The sequence below is a fragment of the Telmatherina bonti genome, assembly GCF_933228915.1.
Source record: "Telmatherina bonti genome assembly, chromosome: 19".
Classification (NCBI taxonomy): domain Eukaryota; kingdom Metazoa; phylum Chordata; class Actinopteri; order Atheriniformes; family Telmatherinidae; genus Telmatherina; species Telmatherina bonti.
Window position 1 is genome coordinate 2,096,027 of NC_136617.1, and position 24,145 is coordinate 2,120,171.

Genomic DNA, 24,145 nt, shown 5'->3' on the forward strand with positions numbered 1-24,145 from the left:
AGGAAGAGTATTGTGAATTTGATCTCTAATAGTGTCAATTTTATTCCTGAAAAAATACATGAAATCATCACAGCTAAGTGAGAAAGGAATACATGGCTCCACAGCGCTCCGGCTCCTAGTAAGCCTGGCTACAGTGCTGAAAAGAAACCGAGGATTGTTTTTGTTTTCCTCTATCAATGATGAATAATAAGCTGTTCTTGCCGTACGTAAGGCTTTTTTGTATACGATTAAACTTTCTTTCCAGGTTAAGTGAGACTCCTCTAGTCCTGATGAACGCCATCAAATATATTGGCATATATTTATACATTAATGCATTAGAGAAATAGAGCGAGGTACTTCTCAGTGCATCAGGTAACATCCTCATTGCTACATAAGTAATGGATGGCTAGACTACCCATAACTTATAAGAGCAATGAGCAGAACCTGGACAGTTGGGTCCCGTACATGCAGACTCCAACTCAGGAGATGCTCATATCCTAACTATAAGAATCATGGAAAAGGAAGGTTTTCAGCTCCATCTTAAAGGTGTGGAGGGAGTCTGCCTCCCGAACCCACGGTGGGAGCTGGTTCCATCAGAGAGGAGCCTGATGGCTAAAGGCCCTTCCTCCCATAGGACTCTTTGAGACTCTGGGAACCACCAGTAAACCTGCAGTCTGAGAGCCAAGTGCTCTATTTGGAATATATGGAACTATAAGATCTTTTATGTACAATGGAGCTTGGTCATGGAGAGCTTTATATGTGAGGAGAAGAATTTTAAACTTTACCCTGGATTTAACAGGGAGCCAGTGTAGAGAGGCTAAAACTGGTGAAATATGATCTCTCCTGCTAGTCCTCATCAGAACCCTCGCTGCAGCATTTTGGATCAGATGGAGACTTTTCAGGGCATATTTGGGACAACCCATAAATAAGGAATTGCAGTAATCCAGTCTGGAAGTAATAAAGGCATGGACTCATTTTTCTGCATCTTTCTGAGACAAGATGCTCCTAATTTTTGCAATATTACGCCGGTGGAAGAAGGCGGTTCTAGAAACCTGTTTTAAATGTGAGCTAAAAGACAAGTCCTGGTCAATAATGACTCCAAGATTCCTCACAGTGGTACTGGAGGCCAGATTAATGCCATCCAGATTAATTACAAAACTGGATAATTTTGTTCTAAGTTTTTCAGCCCGAAGATAACGACCTCTGTCTTGTCTGAGTTTAAAAGGAGAAAATTCAGAGTCATCCAGGTCTTGATGTCTGTAAGACATCTTTGTAATCTAAGAAACTGATTGGTTTCATCTGGCTTCATGGAGAGGTAGATCTGAGTGTCATCCGCACAGCAATGAAAATTTATACCATGCTGCCTGATGATATTTCCTAAGGGAAGCATGTATAATGTGAAAAGTGTTGGTCCAAGTACAGAACCCTGAGGAACTCCATGACTTACCCTGGTGTGTGAGGAAGACTCATCATTTACATTTACAAACTGAAATCTATCAGATAAATATGACTGGAACCAGTCTAATGTGGTCCCTTTAATCCCAATAACATGTTCCAGCCTCTGTAGCAGAATATTGTGATCAATAGTATCGAATGCAGCACTGAGATCTAAAAGAATGAGTCCAGACAGAAGTCCTTTATCTGAGGCCATGAGAAGATCATTACTGACTTTCACCAGTGCTGTCTCTGTGCTATGATGAGGTCTAAATCCTGACTGGAACTCTTCAGATTGTTTCTGCTCAGATAGGAACATAGTTGGGTTGAAACTGTTTTCTCAAGAATTTTAGACCAGAAGGGGAGATTAGATATTGGTCTATAATTAGCTAAAACTCCTGGATCCAGAGTTAGTTTTAAGCAACGGTTTGATTACAGTCTTAAAATATTGAGGTCCATATCCTATTAATAGAGATGTATTGATCAGGTCCAGTACAGATGTATTGATTAGGAAACATATTTCCTTGAATAATCTGGTTGGGATGGGGTCTAAAACACAGGTTGAAGGTTTAGATGAAGCTATTATGTTGGTTAACTCGGAGAGCTGTACAGGCAAGAAACGGTCCAAATGACAATCAGCTTCTAAAGACGTCTCTAAGGCTGCTGCAGATGAAATAACATTAGTAGTGTTCAGGTTATTACTGATTTCCTTCCTGATAGAAACTATTTTGTTTACAAAGAAACTCATAAAGTCGTCACAGCTGAGGTTGAAAGGAATAGATGGCTCAACGGCACTATGGCTCTAAAGCCTGTTCCATCCTCCACGAGAAGCGAGAACTTTTTTCTTGTTCTCGAGGCTCCGGGAAGAAAATGACGTCATTTTGTTCTCGCGGACGTGTTTGAGGACAGTTCTTGACACACCGGGCTGGCAGAACTTTTTTCTTGGGGGGCCCCGAGAAGTATGGTGTGATTGGTCGGACATGTGAGGTGGGCGTGGTTAACACGGAGAAAGCAGGAAGCGGAGTTGCTGCTTCTGTGTGTTTCCTGTTGCCGGATTGTTTAGATAAAACAGCTGATCGAGGTGGTGAGAAAGTACCAACATTTTTACATGTAGCATTGAAACACTCGGACCCAGCCGCGTGCACGACCCGCCCCGCCGCGTGCACGACCCGCCCCGCCGCGGACGAAGCTGCTCGTTAAATATGAAACTAGAAACTCGGAGAGCGGAAACCTCCACCAAGCACAATGTTAAAGAGTCCTTTTAAAACATTTCCTAGATCCCAACAGTGATCCGAATCACCACCAAAATTTAATTAGTTTTCCTTTTTACATTTGTAACAACTCTCTTAAATAAAATATTCATAATATAATATTTATAAAAATCCGTCCGTAACGTTTTAAGTTATCTTGAGCAAAAAGACGCCGGGTAAAACATAACCTCCTCGGTGGAGGTAACAACCGGGTTCATTGCACATAAAGCAGACATCTGCCCCCCGCAGTGACCCTCCCCCCCGCTGCAGACCTGCTTCTCCTGGAGGATGGATGGACCTGCCGAACAAGACGTTTTTTCTTGTTCTTGCAGCCTCGAGAACAAGAACTCAGTTCTTGCTTCTCGTGGAGGATGGAACAAGCTTTAGTCAGTCTGGTTCCAGTGCTGAAGAGAAACCTGGGGTTGTTCTTCTTCTCCTCTATCAATGATGAATAATAAGCTGTTTTAGCCACACGCAAGGCTTTTTTATACACTATTAACTTTCTTTCCAGACTATGCGACACTCTTCTAAGCCAGATGAACGCCATTTTCTTTCCAAACGTCTTGATGTCTGTTTTAAAGCTTGAAGCTGGGAATTAAACCACCGGGCCCGCTTCTTCTGACTGGTTCTCTTCTTCTTTAGAGGAGCAACATTATCTAGTGTTATACGCATTAAAGCTGTCATTCTAGCAACACATTCATGGACCTGTGTTGGAGTAAAGCTCGGATGGGTGTTTCCTGTCAGGTTAACACATGGTGTTGGAGGAATTACTGCTGAAATAGACTTCTTAAATTTGTTAACAACACTATCTGACAAACATCGACTAGAATGAATTTTCTTCTCAGCCCTTGTGTAGTCAAGTATAGTAAACTCTAAAGTTATTAAATGATCAGACAGAACAGGGTTATGAGGAAAAACTGTCAGTTGATCACTTTTGATGCCACATGTCAGAAGAAGATCCAGAGTGTGACGATGAGAATGAGTCGGCATGTGGACATTTTGGGAAAATCCAATTGAACTTAATATAGAGTTAAAGGCAATGTTTAAACTGTCATGTTCATCATCAAGATGAATGTTAAAATCCCCCAGAACAATAACTTTATCAGTATTCAGCACTAAGTCTGATAAGAGGTCTGAGAAGTCAGTTAGGAACTGTGAGGAAGATCCAGGTGGACGGTAGACTACGACTAGGAGAAGTGGCTTCTCTCATTTCCATCTTGGGTGGGAGAGACTAAGAGTCAGGTGTTCAACGCTATTGGAACTATTTAGGACTAATCAATAGTTCTGATTTAAAGATAGCTGCCACACCTCCTCCTCGACCTGTAGTTCTGGGAACATGAACATTTAGACAATCTGGTGGAGTCGATTCATTAATACTAACATGATCCTCCTGCTGCAGCAGGTTTCCATAAGACAGAACAGATCAATATGATGATCAGTAATCAGGTCATTGATTAACAGAGACTTCGACACAAGAGATCTAATATTCAATAAACCGCATTTAATGGTTTTATTGTTTTGTCTTATGAGATTCATTGTTTTGATATTAATGAGGTTTTCATGATTTACTCCCCCGGTGCTGTTTTATTCTTTCTCGGTTGTGGGGGGGCAGATACCATCGTTATGGGTTGTGGGGAGGGGGGGGGGGGGCAGATACCATCATTCTGGGTTTTGGGGGGGGGGGGGCAGATACCATCATTCTGGGTTTTGGGGAGGGTGGCGACATGTGAGACTACAAATCTGCTTCCTAGTCTCAGTCCTGAACAGTCATGGGTTTAACTGACTAATAAAATGATCCATGTTCCTAGAAACGAGAGCTGCTCCATCCACTGTGGGATGAATCCCGTCTCTCCTAATAAGACCAGGTTTTCCCCAGAAGCTTTTCCAGTTATCTATAACGCCCACATTTTGTTCTGGGCACCACCTGGACAGCCCGCGGTTAAAGGATGACAAACGGCTAAACAAGTCATCGCTGGTCAGGTCTGGCAGGGGTCCAGAGAAACTACAGAGTCTGACATGGTTTTAGCAAAGTCACACACTGAGGCAACATTTACTTTGGTGATCTCTGATTGGTGTAACCGGGTGTCATTTACCCCAACATGAATAATAATCTTCTTGTATTTACGTTTATCTTTAGCCAGCAGCTCTAAGTAGTTCATCCATCCACCCATCCATCCATCCATCCATCCATCCACCCATCCATCCATCCATCCATCCATCCATCCATCCATCCATCCACCCTGTTCCGGGTGTGTCTGTTCTTGGTAATTTAGAGTAGCTGTGTTATGTCACAGAATCAGGGACTTACAGCTGATGAAACCTGATGAAGAGTTTTGGAAAATACCTACTTCAAAGCTTACTGACAAGACCATTTCTTGTTTAAAAAAATGCAACTTTTTTGCAAGTCAAGACTGAAGTCTCGCGGCTCAAGTCCAAGTCAGGTCTCAAGTTTAATGGTTCAAGAGTAAGTCAAGTCTCAAGTCCAAGTCAAGACTCAAGTATAATGGCTCATGTCCATGACATGTTTAGTTGCTCAAGTGTAGGAGTGCAGGAGACGGAGACATAAAGACAGAAATGAGACTAAACTTGTGAATAAATGAGAATTGTCCACCTCTGATGTGTTGCATCACTTCTAGACGTTTGGCAGCAGTTTGGTTCCAACATGATGGTTGGAGGTCGGGGACAACAGCGCTGGTCGCAGCTGAACGGGACACGTTACCATTTAGTAGCATGTTATGTAGCGTCTCCACTATCTGCACACATCTGCAGCTGTACAACAGGTTTCCTCCTGGGCATGGAGGCACCTCCACCTGCCTCCATCTGCCCGATGGCCGCTACACCACGTCTGGCTGTGGAGAACATCGTTCTGTTCCTCTGCTCTGGGTTGGGAAAAGGAGCGGACCCGACCGGTCAGCCCCTTCCCTTTGGAAGGTGCCGGACTGGAGTCCAGAGTCTCCATGTTCCATGTCCACCAGCAGGGACAGATAAGCCACTGTGCGCCTTTACGCATTGGGGAGCATTTGTGTTTTTATAAATCCCAAAAGTTGACGATAATTGGTGGATGCTGGGTTTTGTGCATGCAACAGCTTTATAAAGGAGGCCCCAGATCTTTAGCTGAAACTCAAACCGCCAGCCCCTCTGGATGATTTTGTAGCTCTACTGAATTCAGAAAACCTGCAGATTAACATGGATATGCATTCAGATGACTGAATATGCTTTTAACATAATTAAACAATAGTTTTTAATGTTGAAAAAAATCCATCTGGACCCACAGAGAAAGTTGCCAAACTCAGTTGACTGCATTTATTCCTAACTTCTTTTTAAGAACTTTTAAAATGTGATGAACACAAAGTTTTTAACTTTTAAAACTGAATCAATAGGCCAAATCACTTTTCTCACATCCCTAAATCAGCAACATTCATTCATTCATTCATTTTCCAAACCGCTTATTCCAATTCAGGGTCGCGGGGAAGCTGGAGCCTATCCCAGCCGGCTTTGGGCGACAGGCAGGGTACACCCTGGACAGCTCACCAGTCCATCGCAGGGCCTAAATCTGCAACAGCTGTAGGTTAAACAGACTCAGTAAAACCGTGCTGATTATGGGTCTGATCCCAGTTAATCCCAGTTCAACATTATCATGGCAAAGTCCCAGTTTAAAGTAAACATCTCGTTCTTCTTCTGAACACATCTAGTGAAGCTAATGTGATGGAGTTACACGAACTTAGTGCAAAGGAAGTTCAGCATTTTGTCTTTGTCTTTGCAGACAATGCGGCTACAGCAAAGCGTCCCAGGAGGGAGACGAGGAGCTCTACTTCCAGTGTGAGTGACGACTATGATCCGTCCATTATATCTCATATCATAGCTTTTACCTCTTCACGTGCACGTGCTGCAGTGCATGTCAGTCAAGAGATGGGTTTGGTTGCAATAAAAAGCTTGAATTCTTCATTTGACTTCCAGCACGCTGACTGTCCAGTGGCTGGTCCATGTGGATCTCACGTCTGTCCAGTAGATCTCACGTCTGTCCAGTAGACCTCACGTCTGTCCAGTAGACCTCACGTCTGTCCAGTACACCTCACGTCTGTCCAGTAGATCTCACGTCTGTCCAGTAGACCTCACGTCTGTCCAGTACACCTCACGTCTGTCCAGTAGGTCTCACGTCTGTCCAGTAGACCTCACGTCTGTCCAGTAGATCTCACGTCTGTCCAGTAGACCTCACGTCTGTCCAGTAGATCTCACGTCTGTCCAGTAGATCTCACGTCTGTCCAGTAGACTTCACGTCTGTCCAGTACACCTCACGTCTGTCCAGTAGATCTCACGTCTGTCCAGTAGACCTCACGTCTGTCCAGTACACCTCACGTCTGTCCAGTAGGTCTCACGTCTGTCCAGTAGACCTCACGTCTGTCCAGTAGATCTCACGTCTGTCCAGTAGACCTCACGTCTGTCCAGTAGATCTCACGTCTGTCCAGTAGACCTCACGTCTGTCCAGTAGGTCTCACGTCTGTCCAGTAGACCTCACGTCTGTCCAGTAGACCTCACGTCTGTCCAGTAGACCTCACGTCTGTCCAGTAGATCTCACGTCTGTCCAGTACACCTCACGTCTGTCCAGTAGACCTCACGTCTGTCCAGTAGATCTCACGTCTGTCCAGTAGATCTCACGTCTGTCCAGTAGATCTCACGTCTGTCCAGTACACCTCACGTCTGTCCAGTAGACCTCACGTCTGTCCAGTAGATCTCACGTCTGTCCAGTAGACCTCGTCTGTCCAGTAGATCTCACGTCTGTCCAGTAGACCTCACGTCTGTCCAGTAGACCTCACGTCTGTCCAGTAGATCTCACGTCTGTCCAGAACACCTCACGTCTGTCCAGTAGATCTCACGTCTGTCCAGTACACCTCACGTCTGTCCAGTAGATCTCACGTCTGTCCAGTAGATTTCACGTCTGTCCAGTAGACCTCACGTCTGTCCAGTAGACCTCACGTCTGTCCAGTACACCTCACGTCTGTCCAGCAGATCTCACGTCTGTCCAGAACACCTCACGTCTGTCCAGTAGATCTCACGTCTGTCCAGTAGACCTCACGTCTGTCCAGTAGACCTCACGTCTGTCCAGTAGACCTCACGTCTGTCCAGAACACCTCACGTCTGTCCAGTAGATCTCACGTCTGTCCAGTAGATCTCACGTCTGTCCAGTAGACCTCACGTCTGTCCAGTAGACCTCACGTCTGTCCAGTAGATCTCACGTCTGTCCAGTAGACCTCACGTCTGTCCAGTACACCTCACGTCTGTCCAGTAGACCTCACGTCTGTCCAGTACACCTCACGTCTGTCCAGTAGATCTCACGTCTGTCCAGTAGATCTCACGTCTGTCCAGTAGACCTCACGTCTGTCCAGAACACCTCACGTCTGTCCAGTAGATCTCACGTCTGTCCAGTACACCTCACGTCTGTCCAGTACACCTCACGTCTGTCCAGTAGACCTCACGTCTGTCCAGTAGACCTCACGTCTGTCCAGTAGATCTCACGTCTGTCCAGTAGACCTCACGTCTGTCCAGTAGACCTCACGTCTGTCCAGTAGATCTCACGTCTGTCCAGTAGAACTCACGTCTGTCCAGTAGATCTCACGTCTGTCCAGTAGACCTCACGTCTGTCCAGTAGATCTCACGTCTGTCCAGTAGACCTCACGTCTGTCCAGTAGATCTCACGTCTGTCCAGTAGACCTCACGTCTGTCCAGTAGATCTCACGTCTGTCCAGTAGACCTCACGTCTGTCCAGTACACCTCACGTCTGTCCAATAGACCTCACGTCTGTCCAGTAGAACTCACGTCTGTCCAGTAGATCTCACGTCTGTCCAGTAGATCTCACGTCTGTCCAGTAGACCTCACGTCTGTCCAGTAGATCTCACGTCTGTCCAGTAGACCTCACGTCTGTCCAGTAGACCTCACGTCTGTCCAGTAGATCTCACGTCTGTCCAGTAGACCTCACGTCTGTCCAGTAGACCTCACGTCTGTCCAATAGACCTCACGTCTGTCCAGTAGACCTCACGTCTGTCCAGTAGACCTCATGTCTGTCCATTAGATCTCACGTCTGTCCAGTAGATCTCACGTCTGTCCAGCAGACCTCACGTCTGTCCAGTAGATCTCACGTCTGTCCAGTAGACCTCACGTCTGTCCAGTAGACCTCACGTCTGTCCAGTACACCTCACGTCTGTCCAGTAGATCTCACGTCTGTCCAGTAGACCTCACGTCTGTCCAGCAGATCTCACGTCTTTCCAGCAGACCTCACGTCTGTCCAGCAGACCTCACGTCTGTCCAGTACACCTCACGTCTGTCCAGTAGATCTCACGTCTGTCCAGTAGACCTCACGTCTGTCCAGTAGATCTCACGTCTGTCCAGTAGACCTCACGTCTGTCCAGTAGACCTCACGTCTGTCCAGTAGATCTCACGTCTGTCCAGTAGACCTCACGTCTGTCCATTAGATCTCACGTCTGTCCATTAGATCTCACGTCTGTCCAGTAGACCTCACGTCTGTCCAGTAGATCTCACGTCTGTCCAGTAGACCTCACGTCTGTCCAGTACACCTCACGTCTGTCCAGTAGATCTCACGTCTGTCCAGTAGACCTCACGTCTGTCCAGCAGACCTCACGTCTGTCCAGTACACCTCACGTCTGTCCAGTAGATCTCACGTCTGTCCAGTAGACCTCACGTCTGTCCAGTACACCTCACGTCTGTCCAGTAGACCTCACGTCTGTCCAGTAGACCTCACGTCTGTCCAGTACACCTCACGTCTGTCCAGTATACCTCACGTCTGTCCATTAGATCTCACGTCTGTCCATTAGATCTCACGTCTGTCCAGTAGACCTCACGTCTGTCCAGTAGATCTCACGTCTGTCCAGTAGAACTCACGTCTGTCCAGTAGATCTCACGTCTGTCCAGTAGATCTCACGTCTGTCCAGTAGACCTCACGTCTGTCCATTAGATCTCACGTCTGTCCATTAGATCTCACGTCTGTCCAGTAGATCTCACGTCTGTCCAGTAGACCTCACGTCTGTCCAGTAGATCTCACGTCTGTCCAGTAGACCTCACGTCTGTCCAGTAGATCTCACGTCTGTTCATTAGATCTCACGTCTGTCCAGTAGACCTCACGTCTGTCCAGTAGACCTCACGTTTGTCCAGTAGACCTCACGTCTGTCCATTAGATCTCACGTCTGTCCAGTAGACCTCACGTCTGTCCAGTAGACCTCACGTCTGTCCAGTAGATCTCACGTCTGTCCAGCAGACCTCACGTCTTTCCAGTAGACCTCACGTCTGTCCAGTAGATCTCACGTCTGTCCAGTAGACCTCACGTCTGTCCAGTACACCTCACGTCTGTCCAGTAGACCTCACGTCTGTCCAGTACACCTCACGTCTGTCCAGTAGACCTCACGTCTGTCCAGTAGGTCTCACGTCTGTCCAGTAGACCTCACGTCTGTCCAGTACACCTCACGTCTGTCCAGTAGACCTCACGTCTGTCCAGTAGGTCTCACGTCTGTCCAGTAGACCTCACGTCTGTCCAGTACACCTCACGTCTGTCCAGTAGACCTCACGTCTGTCCAGTACACCTCACGTCTGTCCAGTAGACCTCACGTCTGTCCAGTAGATCTCACGTCTGTCCATTAGATCTCACGTCTGTCCAGTAGACCTCACGTCTGTCCAGTAGACCTCACGTCTGTCCAGTAGATCTCACGTCTGTCCAGTACACCTCACGTCTGTCCAGTAGACCTCACGTCTGTCCAGTAGATCTCACGTCTGTCCAGTAGACCTCACGTCTGTCCAGTAGACCTCACGTCTGTCCATTAGATCTCACGTCTGTCCAGTAGACCTCACGTCTGTCCAGTAGATCTCACGTCTGTCCAGTAGACCTCACGTCTGTCCAGTAGATCTCACGTCTGTCCAGTAGATCTCACGTCTGTCCAGTAGACCTCACGTCTGTCCAGTACACCTCACGTCTGTCCAGTAGATCTCACGTCTGTCCAGTAGACCTCACGTCTGTCCAGTAGATCTCACGTCTGTCCAGTAGACCTCACGTCTGTCCAGTAGATCTCACGTCTGTCCAGTAGATCTCACGTCTGTCCAGTAGACCTCACGTCTGTCCAGTAGACCTCACGTCTGTCCAGTAGATCTCACGTCTGTCCAGTACACCTCACGTCTGTCCAGTAGACCTCACGTCTGTCCAGTAGATCTCACGTCTGTCCAGTAGACCTCACGTCTGTCCAGTAGACCTCACGTCTGTCCATTAGATCTCACGTCTGTCCAGTAGACCTCACGTCTGTCCAGTAGATCTCACGTCTGTCCAGTAGACCTCACGTCTGTCCAGTAGATCTCACGTCTGTCCAGTACACCTCACGTCTGTCCAGTAGACCTCACGTCTGTCCAGTAGACCTCACGTCTGTCCAGTAGACCTCACGTCTGTCCATTAGATCTCACGTCTGTCCAGTAGACCTCACGTCTGTCCAGTAGATCTCACGTCTGTCCAGTAGACCTCACGTCTGTCCAGTAGATCTCACGTCTGTCCAGTACACCTCACGTCTGTCCAGTAGATCTCACGTCTGTCCAGTAGACCTCACGTCTGTCCAGTAGATCTCACGTCTGTCCAGTAGATCTCACGTCTGTCCAGTACACCTCACGTCTGTCCAGTAGATCTCACGTCTGTCCAGTACACCTCACGTCTGTCCAGTAGATCTCACGTCTGTCCAGTAGATCTCACGTCTGTCCAGTACACCTCACGTCTGTCCAGTAGATCTCACGTCTGTCCAGTAGATCTCACGTCTGTCCAGTAGACCTCACGTCTGTCCATTAGATCTCACGTCTGTCCAGCAGATCTCACGTCTGTCCAGTAGACCTCACGTCTGTCCAGTAGACCTCACGTCTGTCCAGTAGACCTCACGTCTGTCCAGTAGATCTCACGTCTGTCCAGTAGACCTCACGTCTGTCCATTAGATCTCACGTCTGTCCAGTAGATCTCACGTCTGTCCAGTAGATCTCACGTCTGTCCAGTAGACCTCACGTCTGTCCAGTAGATCTCACGTCTGTCCAGTAGACCTCACGTCTGTCCAGTACACCTCACGTCTGTCCAGTAGATCTCACGTCTGTCCAGTAGATCTCACGTCTGTCCAGTAGACCTCACGTCTGTCCAGTACACCTCACGTCTGTCCAGTAGATCTCACGTCTGTCCAGTAGACCTCACGTCTGTCCAGTAGATCTCACGTCTGTCCAGTAGACCTCACGTCTGTCCAGTACACCTCACGTCTGTCCAGTAGACCTCACGTCTGTCCAGTAGATCTCACGTCTGTCCATTAGATCTCACGTCTGTCCAGTAGACCTCACGTCTGTCCAGTAGACCTCACGTCTGTCCAGTAGATCTCACGTCTGTCCAGTACACCTCACGTCTGTCCAGTAGACCTCACGTCTGTCCAGTAGATCTCACGTCTGTCCAGTAGACCTCACGTCTGTCCAGTAGACCTCACGTCTGTCCATTAGATCTCACGTCTGTCCAGTAGACCTCACGTCTGTCCAGTAGATCTCACGTCTGTCCAGTAGACCTCACGTCTGTCCAGTAGATCTCACGTCTGTCCAGTAGATCTCACGTCTGTCCAGTAGACCTCACGTCTGTCCAGTACACCTCACGTCTGTCCAGTAGATCTCACGTCTGTCCAGTAGACCTCACGTCTGTCCAGTAGATCTCACGTCTGTCCAGTAGACCTCACGTCTGTCCAGTAGATCTCACGTCTGTCCAGTAGATCTCACGTCTGTCCAGTAGACCTCACGTCTGTCCAGTAGACCTCACGTCTGTCCAGTAGATCTCACGTCTGTCCAGTACACCTCACGTCTGTCCAGTAGACCTCACGTCTGTCCAGTAGATCTCACGTCTGTCCAGTAGATCTCACGTCTGTCCAGTAGACCTCACGTCTGTCCAGTAGACCTCACGTCTGTCCATTAGATCTCACGTCTGTCCAGTAGACCTCACGTCTGTCCAGTAGATCTCACGTCTGTCCAGTAGACCTCACGTCTGTCCAGTAGATCTCACGTCTGTCCAGTACACCTCACGTCTGTCCAGTAGATCTCACGTCTGTCCAGTAGACCTCACGTCTGTCCAGTAGACCTCACGTCTGTCCAGTAGACCTCACGTCTGTCCATTAGATCTCACGTCTGTCCAGTAGACCTCACGTCTGTCCAGTAGATCTCACGTCTGTCCAGTAGACCTCACGTCTGTCCAGTAGATCTCACGTCTGTCCAGTACACCTCACGTCTGTCCAGTAGATCTCACGTCTGTCCAGTAGACCTCACGTCTGTCCAGTAGATCTCACGTCTGTCCAGTAGATCTCACGTCTGTCCAGTACACCTCACGTCTGTCCAGTAGATCTCACGTCTGTCCAGTACACCTCACGTCTGTCCAGTAGATCTCACGTCTGTCCAGTAGATCTCACGTCTGTCCAGTACACCTCACGTCTGTCCAGTAGATCTCACGTCTGTCCAGTAGATCTCACGTCTGTCCAGTAGACCTCACGTCTGTCCATTAGATCTCACGTCTGTCCAGCAGATCTCACGTCTGTCCAGTAGACCTCACGTCTGTCCAGTAGACCTCACGTCTGTCCAGTAGACCTCACGTCTGTCCAGTAGATCTCACGTCTGTCCAGTAGACCTCACGTCTGTCCATTAGATCTCACGTCTGTCCATTAGATCTCACATCTGTCCAGTAGATCTCACGTCTGTCCAGTAGACCTCACGTCTGTCCAGTAGATCTCACGTCTGTCCAGTAGACCTCACGTCTGTCCAGTACACCTCACGTCTGTCCAGTAGATCTCACGTCTGTCCAGTAGACCTCACGTCTGTCCAGCAGACCTCACGTCTGTCCAGTACACCTCACGTCTGTCCAGTAGATCTCACGTCTGTCCAGTAGACCTCACGTCTGTCCAGTAGATCTCACGTCTGTCCAGTAGACCTCACGTCTGTCCAGCAGATCTCACGTCTTTCCAGCAGACCTCACGTCTGTCCAGCAGACCTCACGTCTGTCCAGTACACCTCACGTCTGTCCAGTAGATCTCACGTCTGTCCAGTAGACCTCACGTCTGTCCAGTAGATCTCACGTCTGTCCAGTAGACCTCACGTCTGTCCAGTAGACCTCACGTCTGTCCAGTAGATCTCACGTCTGTCCAGTAGACCTCACGTCTGTCCAGTAGATCTCACGTCTGTCCAGTAGACCTCACGTCTGTCCAGTAGATCTCACGTCTGTCCAGTAGACCTCACGTCTGTCCAGTAGATCTCACGTCTGTTCATTAGATCTCACGTCTGTCCAGTAGACCTCACGTCTGTCCAGTAGACCTCACGTTTGTCCAGTAGACCTCACGTCTGTCCATTAGATCTCACGTCTGTCCAGTAGACCTCACGTCTGTCCAGTAGACCTCACGTCTGTCCAGTAGATCTCACGTCTGTCCAGCAGACCTCAGTGTCTTTCCAGTAGACCTCACGTCTGTCCAGTAGACCTCACGTCTGTCCAGTAGGTCTCACGTCTGTCCAGTAGACCTCACGTCTGTCCAGTACACCTCACGTCTGTCCAGTAGACCTCACGTCTGTCCAGTACACCTCACGTCTGTCCAGTAGACCTCACGTCTGTCCAGTAGATCTCACGTCTGTCCATTAGATCTCACGTCTGTCCAGTAGACCTCACGTCTGTCCAGTAGACCTCACGTCTGTCCAGTAGATCTCACGTCTGTCCAGTACACCTCACGTCTGTCCAGTAGACCTCACGTCTGTTCAGTAGATCTCACGTCTGTCCAGTAGACCTCACGTCTGTCCAGTAGACCTCACGTCTGTCCATTAGATCTCACGTCTGTCCAGTAGACCTCACGTCTGTCCAGTAGATCTCACGTCTGTCCAGTAGATCTCACGTCTGTCCAGTAGACCTCACGTCTGTCCAGTAGATCTCACGTCTGTCCAGTAGATCTCACGTCTGTCCAGTAGACCTCACGTCTGTCCAGTACACCTCACGTCTGTCCAGTAGATCTCACGTCTGTCCAGTAGACCTCACGTCTGTCCAGTAGATCTCACGTCTGTCCAGTAGATCTCACGTCTGTCCAGTAGACCTCACGTCTGTCCAGTAGATCTCACGTCTGTCCAGTAGATCTCACGTCTGTCCAGTAGACCTCACGTCTGTCCAGTAGATCTCACGTCTGTCCAGTACACCTCACGTCTGTCCAGTAGACCTCACGTCTGTCCAGTAGATCTCACGTCTGTCCAGTAGACCTCACGTCTGTCCAGTAGACCTCACGTCTGTCCATTAGATCTCACGTCTGTCCAGTAGACCTCACGTCTGTCCAGTAGATCTCACGTCTGTCCAGTAGACCTCACGTCTGTCCAGTAGATCTCACGTCTGTCCAGTACACCTCACGTCTGTCCAGTAGATCTCACGTCTGTCCAGTAGACCTCACGTCTGTCCAGTAGATCTCACGTCTGTCCAGTAGACCTCACGTCTGTCCAGTAGATCTCACGTCTGTCCAGTAGACCTCACGTCTGTCCAGTAGACCTCACGTCTGTCCAGTAGACCTCACGTCTGTCCATTAGATCTCACGTCTGTCCAGTAGACCTCACGTCTGTCCAGTAGATCTCACGTCTGTCCAGTAGACCTCACGTCTGTCCAGTAGATCTCACGTCTGTCCAGTACACCTCACGTCTGTCCAGTAGATCTCACGTCTGTCCAGTAGACCTCACGTCTGTCCAGTAGATCTCACGTCTGTCCAGTAGATCTCACGTCTGTCCAGTAGACCTCACGTCTGTCCAGTAGATCTCACGTCTGTCCAGTAGATCTCACGTCTGTCCAGTACACCTCACGTCTGTCCAGTAGATCTCACGTCTGTCCAGTACACCTCACGTCTGTCCAGTAGATCTCACGTCTGTCCAGTAGATCTCACGTCTGTCCAGTACACCTCACGTCTGTCCAGTAGATCTCACGTCTGTCCAGTAGATCTCACGTCTGTCCAGTAGACCTCACGTCTGTCCATTAGATCTCACGTCTGTCCAGCAGATCTCACGTCTGTCCAGTAGACCTCACGTCTGTCCAGTAGATCTCACGTCTGTCCAGTAGATCTCACGTCTGTCCAGTAGATCTCACGTCTGTCCAGTACACCTCACGTCTGTCCAGTAGATCTCACGTCTGTCCAGTACACCTCACGTCTGTCCAGTAGATCTCACGTCTGTCCAGTAGACCTCACGTCTGTCCAGTAGATCTCACGTCTGTCCAGTAGACCTCACGTCTGTCCAGTAGATCTCACGTCTGTCCAGTACACCTCACGTCTGTCCAGTAGACCTCACGTCTGTCCAGTACACCTCACGTCTGTCCAGTAGATCTCACGTCTGTCCAGTAGACCTCACGTCTGTCCAGTAGATCTCACGTCTGTCCAGTAGATCTCACGTCTGTCCAGTAGACCTCACGTCTGTCCAGTAGATCTCACGTCTGTCCAGTAGACCTCACGTCTGTCCAGTAGATCTCACGTCTGTCCAGTAGATCTCACGTCTGTCCAGTACACCTCACGTCTGTCCAGTAGATCTCACGTCTGTCCAGTACACCTCACGTCTGTCCAGTAGATCTCACGTCTGTCCAGTAGATCTCACGTCTGTCCAGTACACCTCACGTCTGTCCAGTAGATCTCACGTCTGTCCAGTAGACCTCACGTCTGTCCATTAGATCTCACGTCTGTCCAGCAGATCTCACGTCTGTCCAGTAGACCTCACGTCTGTCCAGTAGATCTCACGTCTGTCCAGTAGACCTCACGTCTGTCCAGTAGACCTCACGTCTGTCCAGTAGACCTCACGTCTGTCCAGTAGATCTCACGTCTGTCCAGTAGACCTCACGTCTGTCCAGTAGATCTCACGTCTGTCCAGTAGATCTCACGTCTGTCCAGTAGACCTCACGTCTGTCCAGTAGATCTCACGTCTGTCCAGTAGATCTCACGTCTGTCCAGTAGACCTCACGTCTGTCCAGTACACCTCACGTCTGTCCAGTAGATCTCACGTCTGTCCAGTAGACCTCACGTCTGTCCAGTAGATCTCACGTCTGTCCAGTAGATCTCACGTCTGTCCAGTAGACCTCACGTCTGTCCAGTAGATCTCACGTCTGTCCAGTAGACCTCACGTCTGTCCAGTAGACCTCACGTCTGTCCAGTAGATCTCACGTCTGTCCAGTACACCTCACGTCTGTCCAGTAGACCTCACGTCTGTCCAGTAGATCTCACGTCTGTCCAGTAGACCTCACGTCTGTCCATTAGATCTCACGTCTGTCCAGTAGACCTCACGTCTGTCCAGTAGATCTCACGTCTGTCCAGTAGACCTCACGTCTGTCCAGTAGATCTCACGTCTGTCCAGTAGATCTCACGTCTGTCCAGTAGACCTCACGTCTGTCCAGTAGATCTCACGTCTGTCCAGTAGACCTCACGTCTGTCCAGTAGATCTCACGTCTGTCCAGTAGACCTCACGTCTGTCCAGTAGATCTCACGTCTGTCCAGTAGACCTCACGTCTGTCCAGTAGACCTCACGTCTGTCCAGTAGACCTCACGTCTGTCCAGTAGACCTCACGTCTGTCCATTAGATCTCACGTCTGTCCAGTAGACCTCACGTCTGTCCAGTAGATCTCACGTCTGTCCAGTAGACCTCACGTCTGTCCAGTAGATCTCACGTCTGTCCAGTACACCTCACGTCTGTCCAGTAGATCTCACGTCTGTCCAGTAGACCTCACGTCTGTCCAGTAGATCTCACGTCTGTCCAGTAGATCTCACGTCTGTCCAGTAGATCTCACGTCTGTCCAGTACACCTCACGTCTGTCCAGTAGATCTCACGTCTGTCCAGTACACCTCACGTCTGTCCAGTAGATCTCACGTCTGTCCAGTAGATCTCACGTCTGTCCAGTACACCTCACGTCTGTCCAGTAGATCTCACGTCTGTCCAGTAGATCTCACGTCTGTCCAGTAGACCTCACGTCTGTCCATTAGATCTCACGTCTGTCCAGCAGATCTCACGTCTGTCCAGTAGACCTCACGTCTGTCCAGTAGATCTCACGTCTGTCCAGTAGACCTCACGTCTGTCCAGTAGACCTCACGTCTGTCCAGTAGACCTCACGTCTGTCCAGTAGATCTCTTTGCCTCTGGAGTTACGCTCCATCATGGACCTGCCTCCGTTTAAGGCTAAAGACTCATCTGTTCAGCCAGATCAGCCTTTGACTGTTGAGATTTTTACATGCGAATGAACTGCTTTTATATTTTTACTTTTTTCTAATCTTTCTTCAGCCCTTTGGTCAACTAAGGTTGTTGTGAAGCGCTTTATAAATAAAATTTGATTTGATTTGATTTGATAGACCTCACGTCTGTCCAGTAGATCTCACGTCTGTCCAGTAGACCTCACGTCTGTCCAGTACACCTCACGTCTGTCCAGTACACCTCACGTCTGTCCAGTAGATCTCACGTCTGTCCAGTAGATCTCACGTCTGTCCAGTAGACCTCACGTCTGTCCAGTAGACCTCACGTCTGTCCAGTAGACCTCACGTCTGTCCAGTAGACCTCACGTCTGTCCAGTAGACCTCACGTCTGTCCAATAGACCTCACGTCTGTCCAGTACACCTCACGTCTGTCCAGTAGACCTCACGTCTGTCCAGTAGATCTCACGTCTGTCCAGTAGACCTCACGTCTGTCCAGTAGACCTCACGTCTGTCCAGTAGACCTCACGTCTGTCCAGTAGATCTCACTACTAGATTTCACATCGGTCATGGATTCAGTGAATTCTCTGTAAAGGGAGGAGGTACAGTTATAAAAGGAACTCGGGGTTGTGGGATGTCGGAGGGGGGGCAGAGGAGACGGGAGCAGTCCAAGAACTAAACCCTTTTGAAGAAGGTGTTGGAGTTGTTAGCTCTCTCCCTTTTACCATCACACAGTCTGCCTCTTCCCCCACATCTCCTTAGTTCCACTCTACACCTCTCACTTTTTTGTCAAGAGTTTGGCCTCCAGCTTCCTTTTTTCGGAGTCTCTACACTCCCTCAACTTGTCCCTCACTTGGGGCACCCTCCTCATATTCTTCCTGTCTCCAGATCTGAAGGCTCTCCTCCTCTTGTTGAGTTGAGTCTTCAAGTCGCCGGTGATCCACGACTTGTTGTTGGAGAAACATCTAACTCCCCTGGTGGGCATGACTGTTGTCCTCATAGAATTAAATGTACTCTGTGATGCTGTCCATCATACCATTGATGTCCTCCCCGTAAGGCTGGCAGAGTGCATCCCAGTCTGTGCAGTCAAAGCAGTCCTGCAGGGCCTCCTCGGCCTCCTGTGTCCACTGCCTTACCCTCTTTGTGGGCACAGGCAGGTGGCTGACAATAGGCAATACCTTGGTGTGAGTAGAACAGGTTATGATCTAAATGTTGTGATCTGACCTGACCAGGGAGGGAAGGGCAGTAGCCCTGTATGATCCATTGCATTTGCATACAATGAGTCCAAAGTTTTATTGACCCGAGTGGAGCAGTCCACATATTGGGTGATGTCAGCCAGTGTTCTGTCCATGTTGACATGATTAAAGTCCCTTTTTGATTGCCATGAGAGCATTGGTTACTACGTCTGCAGACGGGAGACAGAGGTGGTGAAGACGTCAGCAGCGGCTTCGGCATCACAATGGCGGAGGTGAAATTCATTGGTAAATAGGACGACTATAGACCGGCAGCCAGCAGTTCCAACTTTGGGATGCAGAGACTTTCCTTGACGTGGATATGACCGGGATTGCACCACCGCTCACTCACATAAAGTATGATCCCGCCTCCCTTCTCATTACTACCGTCTGTCGCATCTCTGTCCGCCCACATGGTCACAAAGACGGGTGCAACAATGGCTCCATAAAACTGCAGTCATGGAACTGTGTGTTAATCCGCACTGCCAGCTCGTCCGTTTTGTTGGCCAGACAGCTTTCATTCCCCACCTTGACTCCAGCCCTACATCCCCGGCAACTCTTCCGTAAATCCTAGGGGATGTCAAGCCTGGAAAATGATCTAGAGGAGATATGGCCTCCCAGGTGTGGAATGACGTGGCCTCCTGTAATAAGGGAACAGGTGATTTTGTGAGTCTTTTTTCATAACTTTGTTTGTAGTTAAGATCCCAACACGGAGAACCTACATTGACCCAGAGACCTGTGAGGACCTGCAGCAGGCTGTCCACGCTTTTACCAAGGAGCTGGACAACCAGAGCATCAAGATCGAGAGGATCATCCACTCAGGTGAGAGACATAAGAACACACAAAGAGCTACTGATGCCCATTATAACCAGATACAGAGCTCACTGTCTTCACGTGTTACATTCTGTAAAACATGGTTCTTTGGTGGTACTCTATAAAGGGCTTCCTGTTTGCATGAGCTAAATCATTAGCACCTGTGATCCTTCTGTCTCCATAAAAACCTGGTCTGAACTTGATCCTCCACTCAAATCTGAAATGATAAACCATTGGATTTTATCCACCTTGAACGGGTCAGTCCATCTGATCTGGTGTTGAGTCATTCCTGTCATCTTCCTAACTGAACAGCCTGCTCATCGACAGCCAGAAATGCCCTCATTGATGATATATGATAACCCACCTGTTGACAAGTCCTTTAGAAACTGAGCTGAGTTTTTTTTTTTTTAGTTTCTCCTCACAGGAATTTCCATTATCAACCCCAACATCAGTATCAGTAGCATTCCCATCCTCATTTTGGATACATGTGAAATGTAGGGAACAGACATGTTCAGGTCAGCACCTCCAAATCTGAGACCATGGTCCTCAGCCGGAATAGGGTGGATTGCCCTCTCCGGGTCGGGAGTCAGGTCCTGCCTCAAGTGGAGGAGTTTAAATATCTCGGGGTCTTGTTCACGAGTGAGGGAAGGATGGAGCGCGAGATGGACAGACGGATCGGTGCGGTGTCTGCAGTAATGTGGACTCTGCGCCGGTCTGTCGTGGTGAAGAAGGAGCTGAGCCAGAAGACGTGACACTTTAGGTCACACCTAAAGTGTCCAGCCTCCATGTCTGTTTCTGCCCCCCCTCTCTCACCAGGTGACATTGGGGAGGTGTGCCGCGGCTGCCTGAAGCTTCCCAGTAAAAGAGAACTTCCTGTTGCCATCAAAACTCTGAGGACCGGATGTTCCGACAAACAGCGCCGCTCCTTCCTCAGCGAAGCAGTCATCCTGGGCCAGTTTGACCACACCAACATCATACGGATGGAGGGGGTCATCACCACCGGTGAGCAGGGATGAGGGGTTGTCAGGACAGGTGAGCTGGGGGGAGGAAGAGGAGGTAACTCCTGACCCTTATCATCACAGATCAGATAGAAACTGAAGATGAATCTTTAAAAAAGAAGGAAAATAATAGACTGACTTAAGTTTCTGTTGGGACGGCGATCTTTACCCCCAGCGGTACCAATCGATGTTCCATTTTCCATGTCTGATTCTGGAACATGGTGAGGGGGCGTGGTCTTTGACGGGTTGGGTGAGGGGGCGTGGTCTTTGCCGCCCTACCTGCATGGGTAGTGACTCCATCATGGTGTTGTTGTGTCTGCAGGGAACACCATGATGATCATCGAGGAGAGCATGTTGAACGGAGCCCTGGACTCCTTCCTCAGGGTAAGACAACTCCATCCACCCAGACATGTTTACAATCATCCATCCATACATACTGCTGCTGGCTTTCCCAGTAACCATGACGACGTCTGACACAGCTTGTCTCAGAAACAAGGAGGACGAGGAAAAGAATTCCACTTTCTAATGATGGGAATGAAATGCTGACTTTTCTGGACGTTTCCATCTTCTTCTGTCTCAGAAACACGAAGGTCAGCTGACTGTGATGCAGCTGATGGACATGCTGACTGGAGTGGCGTCAGGGATGAAGTACCTCACCGAGATGGGCTTCGTTCATAAACGGCTGGCGGCTCATAAGGTGACGGAGGTGGAGGGAGGGAGGATGGTGGATGGAGGGATGGTGGATGGAGGGATGGTGGATGGAGGGATGATGGATGGAGGGATGGTGGATGGAGGGATGGTGGATGGAGGGATGGTGGATGGAGGGATGATGGATGGAGGGATGGTGGATGGATGATGGATGGAAGGACGGTGGATGGAGGGATGGTGGATGGATGATGGATGGAAGGACGGTGGATGGAGGGATGGTGGATGGAGGGATGGTGGATGGAGGGATGGTGGATGGAGGGACGGTGGATGGAGGGATGATGGATGGAGGGATGATGGATGGAGGGACGGTGGATGGAGGGACGGTGGATGGAGGAATGGTGGATGGAGGGATGGTGGATGGAGGGATGATGGAGGGATGGTGGATGGATGGAGGGATGGTGGATGGAGGGATGGTGGATGGAGGGACGGTGGATGGAGGAATGGTGGATGGAGGGATGGTGGATGGAGGGATGATGGAGGGATGGTGGATGGATGGAGGGATGGTGGATGGAGGGATGATGGATGGAGGGATGATGGAGGGATGATGGATGGAGGAATGGTGGATGGAGGGATGGTGGATGGAGGGATGATGGAGGGATGGTGGATGGAGGGATGGTGGATGGAGGGATGATGGATGGATGATGGATGATGGAGGGATGATGGAGGGATGGTGGATGGAGGGATGGTGGATGGAGGGATGATGGATGGAGGGATGGTGGATGGAGGGATGATGGAGGGATGGTGGATGGAGGGATGGTGGATGGAGGGATGATGGATGGAGGGATGGTGGATGGAGGGATGATGGATGGATGATGGATGGAGGGATGATGGAGGGATGATGGATGGAGGGATGGTGGATGGAGGGATGATGGATGGAGGGATGGTGGATGGAGGGATGATGGATGGATGATGGATGGAGGGATGATGGAGGGATGATGGATGGAGGGATGGTGGATGGAGGGATGGTGGATGGAGGGATGATGGAGGGATGGTGGATGGAGGGATGGTGGATGGAGGGATGATGGATGGAGGGATGGTGGATGGAGGGATGATGGATGGATGATGGATGGAGGGATGATGGAGGGATGATGGATGGAGGGATGGTGGATGGAGGGATGGTGGATGGAGGGATGATGGATGGAGGGATGGTGGATGGAGGGATGATGGATGGAGGGATGGTGGATGGAGGGATGATGGATGGATGATGGATGGAGGGATGATGGAGGGATGGTGGATGGATGGAGGGATGGTGGATGGAGGGATGATGGATGGAGGGATGGTGGATGGAGGGATGGTGGATGGAGGGATGATGGAGGGATGGTGGATGGAGGGATGGTGGATGGAGGGATGATGGATGGAGGGATGGTGGATGGAGGGATGGTGGATGGAGGGATGATGGATGGAGGGATGGTGGATGGAGGGATGATGGATGGAGGGATGGTGGATGGAGGGATGATGGATGGAGGGATGGTGGATGGAGGGATGATGGATGGATGATGGATGGAGGGATGGTGGATGGAGGGATGATGGATGGAGGGATGGTGGATGGAGGGATGATGGATGGAGGGATGGTGGATGGAGGGATGGTGGATGGAGGGATGGTGGAGGGATGGTGGATGGAGGGATGATGGAGGGATGGTGGATGGAGGGATGGTGGATGGAGGGATGATGGATGGATGATGGATGGAGGGATGATGGAGGGATGGTGGATGGAGGGATGATGGATGGAGGGATGGTGGATGGAGGGATGATGGAGGGATGGTGGATGGAGGGATGATGGATGGAGGGATGGTGGATGGAGGGATGATGGATGGAGGGATGGTGGAGGGATGGTGGATGGAGGGATGATGGAGGGATGGTGGATGGAGGGATGGTGGATGGAGGGATGATGGATGGATGATGGATGGAGGGATGATGGAGGGATGGTGGATGGAGGGATGATGGATGGAGGGATGGTGGATGGAGGGATGATGGAGGGATGGTGGATGGAGGGATGATGGATGGATGATGGATGGAGGGATGATGGATGGAGGGATGATGGATGGAGGGATGGTGGATGGAGGGATGATGGATGGAGGGATGGTGGATGGAGGGATGATGGATGGAGGGATGGTGGAGGGATGATGGATGGAGGGATGATGGATGGAGGGATGATGGAGGGATGATGGATGGATGGTGGATGGAGGGATGATAGAGGGATGATGGAGGGATGATGGAGGGATGGTGGATGGAGGGATGATAGAGGGATGATGGAGGGAGGGATGATGGAGGGATGATGGATGGAGGGATGATGGAGGGATGATGGATGGAGGGATGATAGAGGGATGATGGATGGAGGGATGGTGGAGGGATGATGGATGGAGGGATGATAGAGGGATGATGGATGGAGGGATGGTGGAGGGAGGGGTGGTGGATGGAGGGATGATGGGAGGGATGGTGGATGGAGGGATGATGGATGGATGATGGATGGAGGGATGATGGAGGGATGGTGGATGGAGGGATGATGGAGGGATGATGGATGGA

General features: G+C 49.8%; 1 protein-coding gene across 1 annotated transcript in view; it reads left to right on the forward strand.

Moving 5' to 3' along the window:
* The window catches only part of epha10 (EPH receptor A10), a gene marked incomplete at both ends in the record, with an annotated part of 134,164 nt that overhangs the window by 109,151 nt on the left and 868 nt on the right, over nt 1-24,145 (forward strand). Inside the window, 5 exons of the mRNA XM_079259222.1 lie at nt 6,427-6,482; nt 19,800-19,925; nt 20,733-20,918; nt 21,237-21,298; nt 21,495-21,611. Of these exons, the coding sequence (XP_079115348.1) occupies nt 6,427-6,482; nt 19,800-19,925; nt 20,733-20,918; nt 21,237-21,298; nt 21,495-21,611 (547 nt within the window). The remainder of the gene's footprint in view (nt 1-6,426; nt 6,483-19,799; nt 19,926-20,732; nt 20,919-21,236; nt 21,299-21,494; nt 21,612-24,145) is intronic.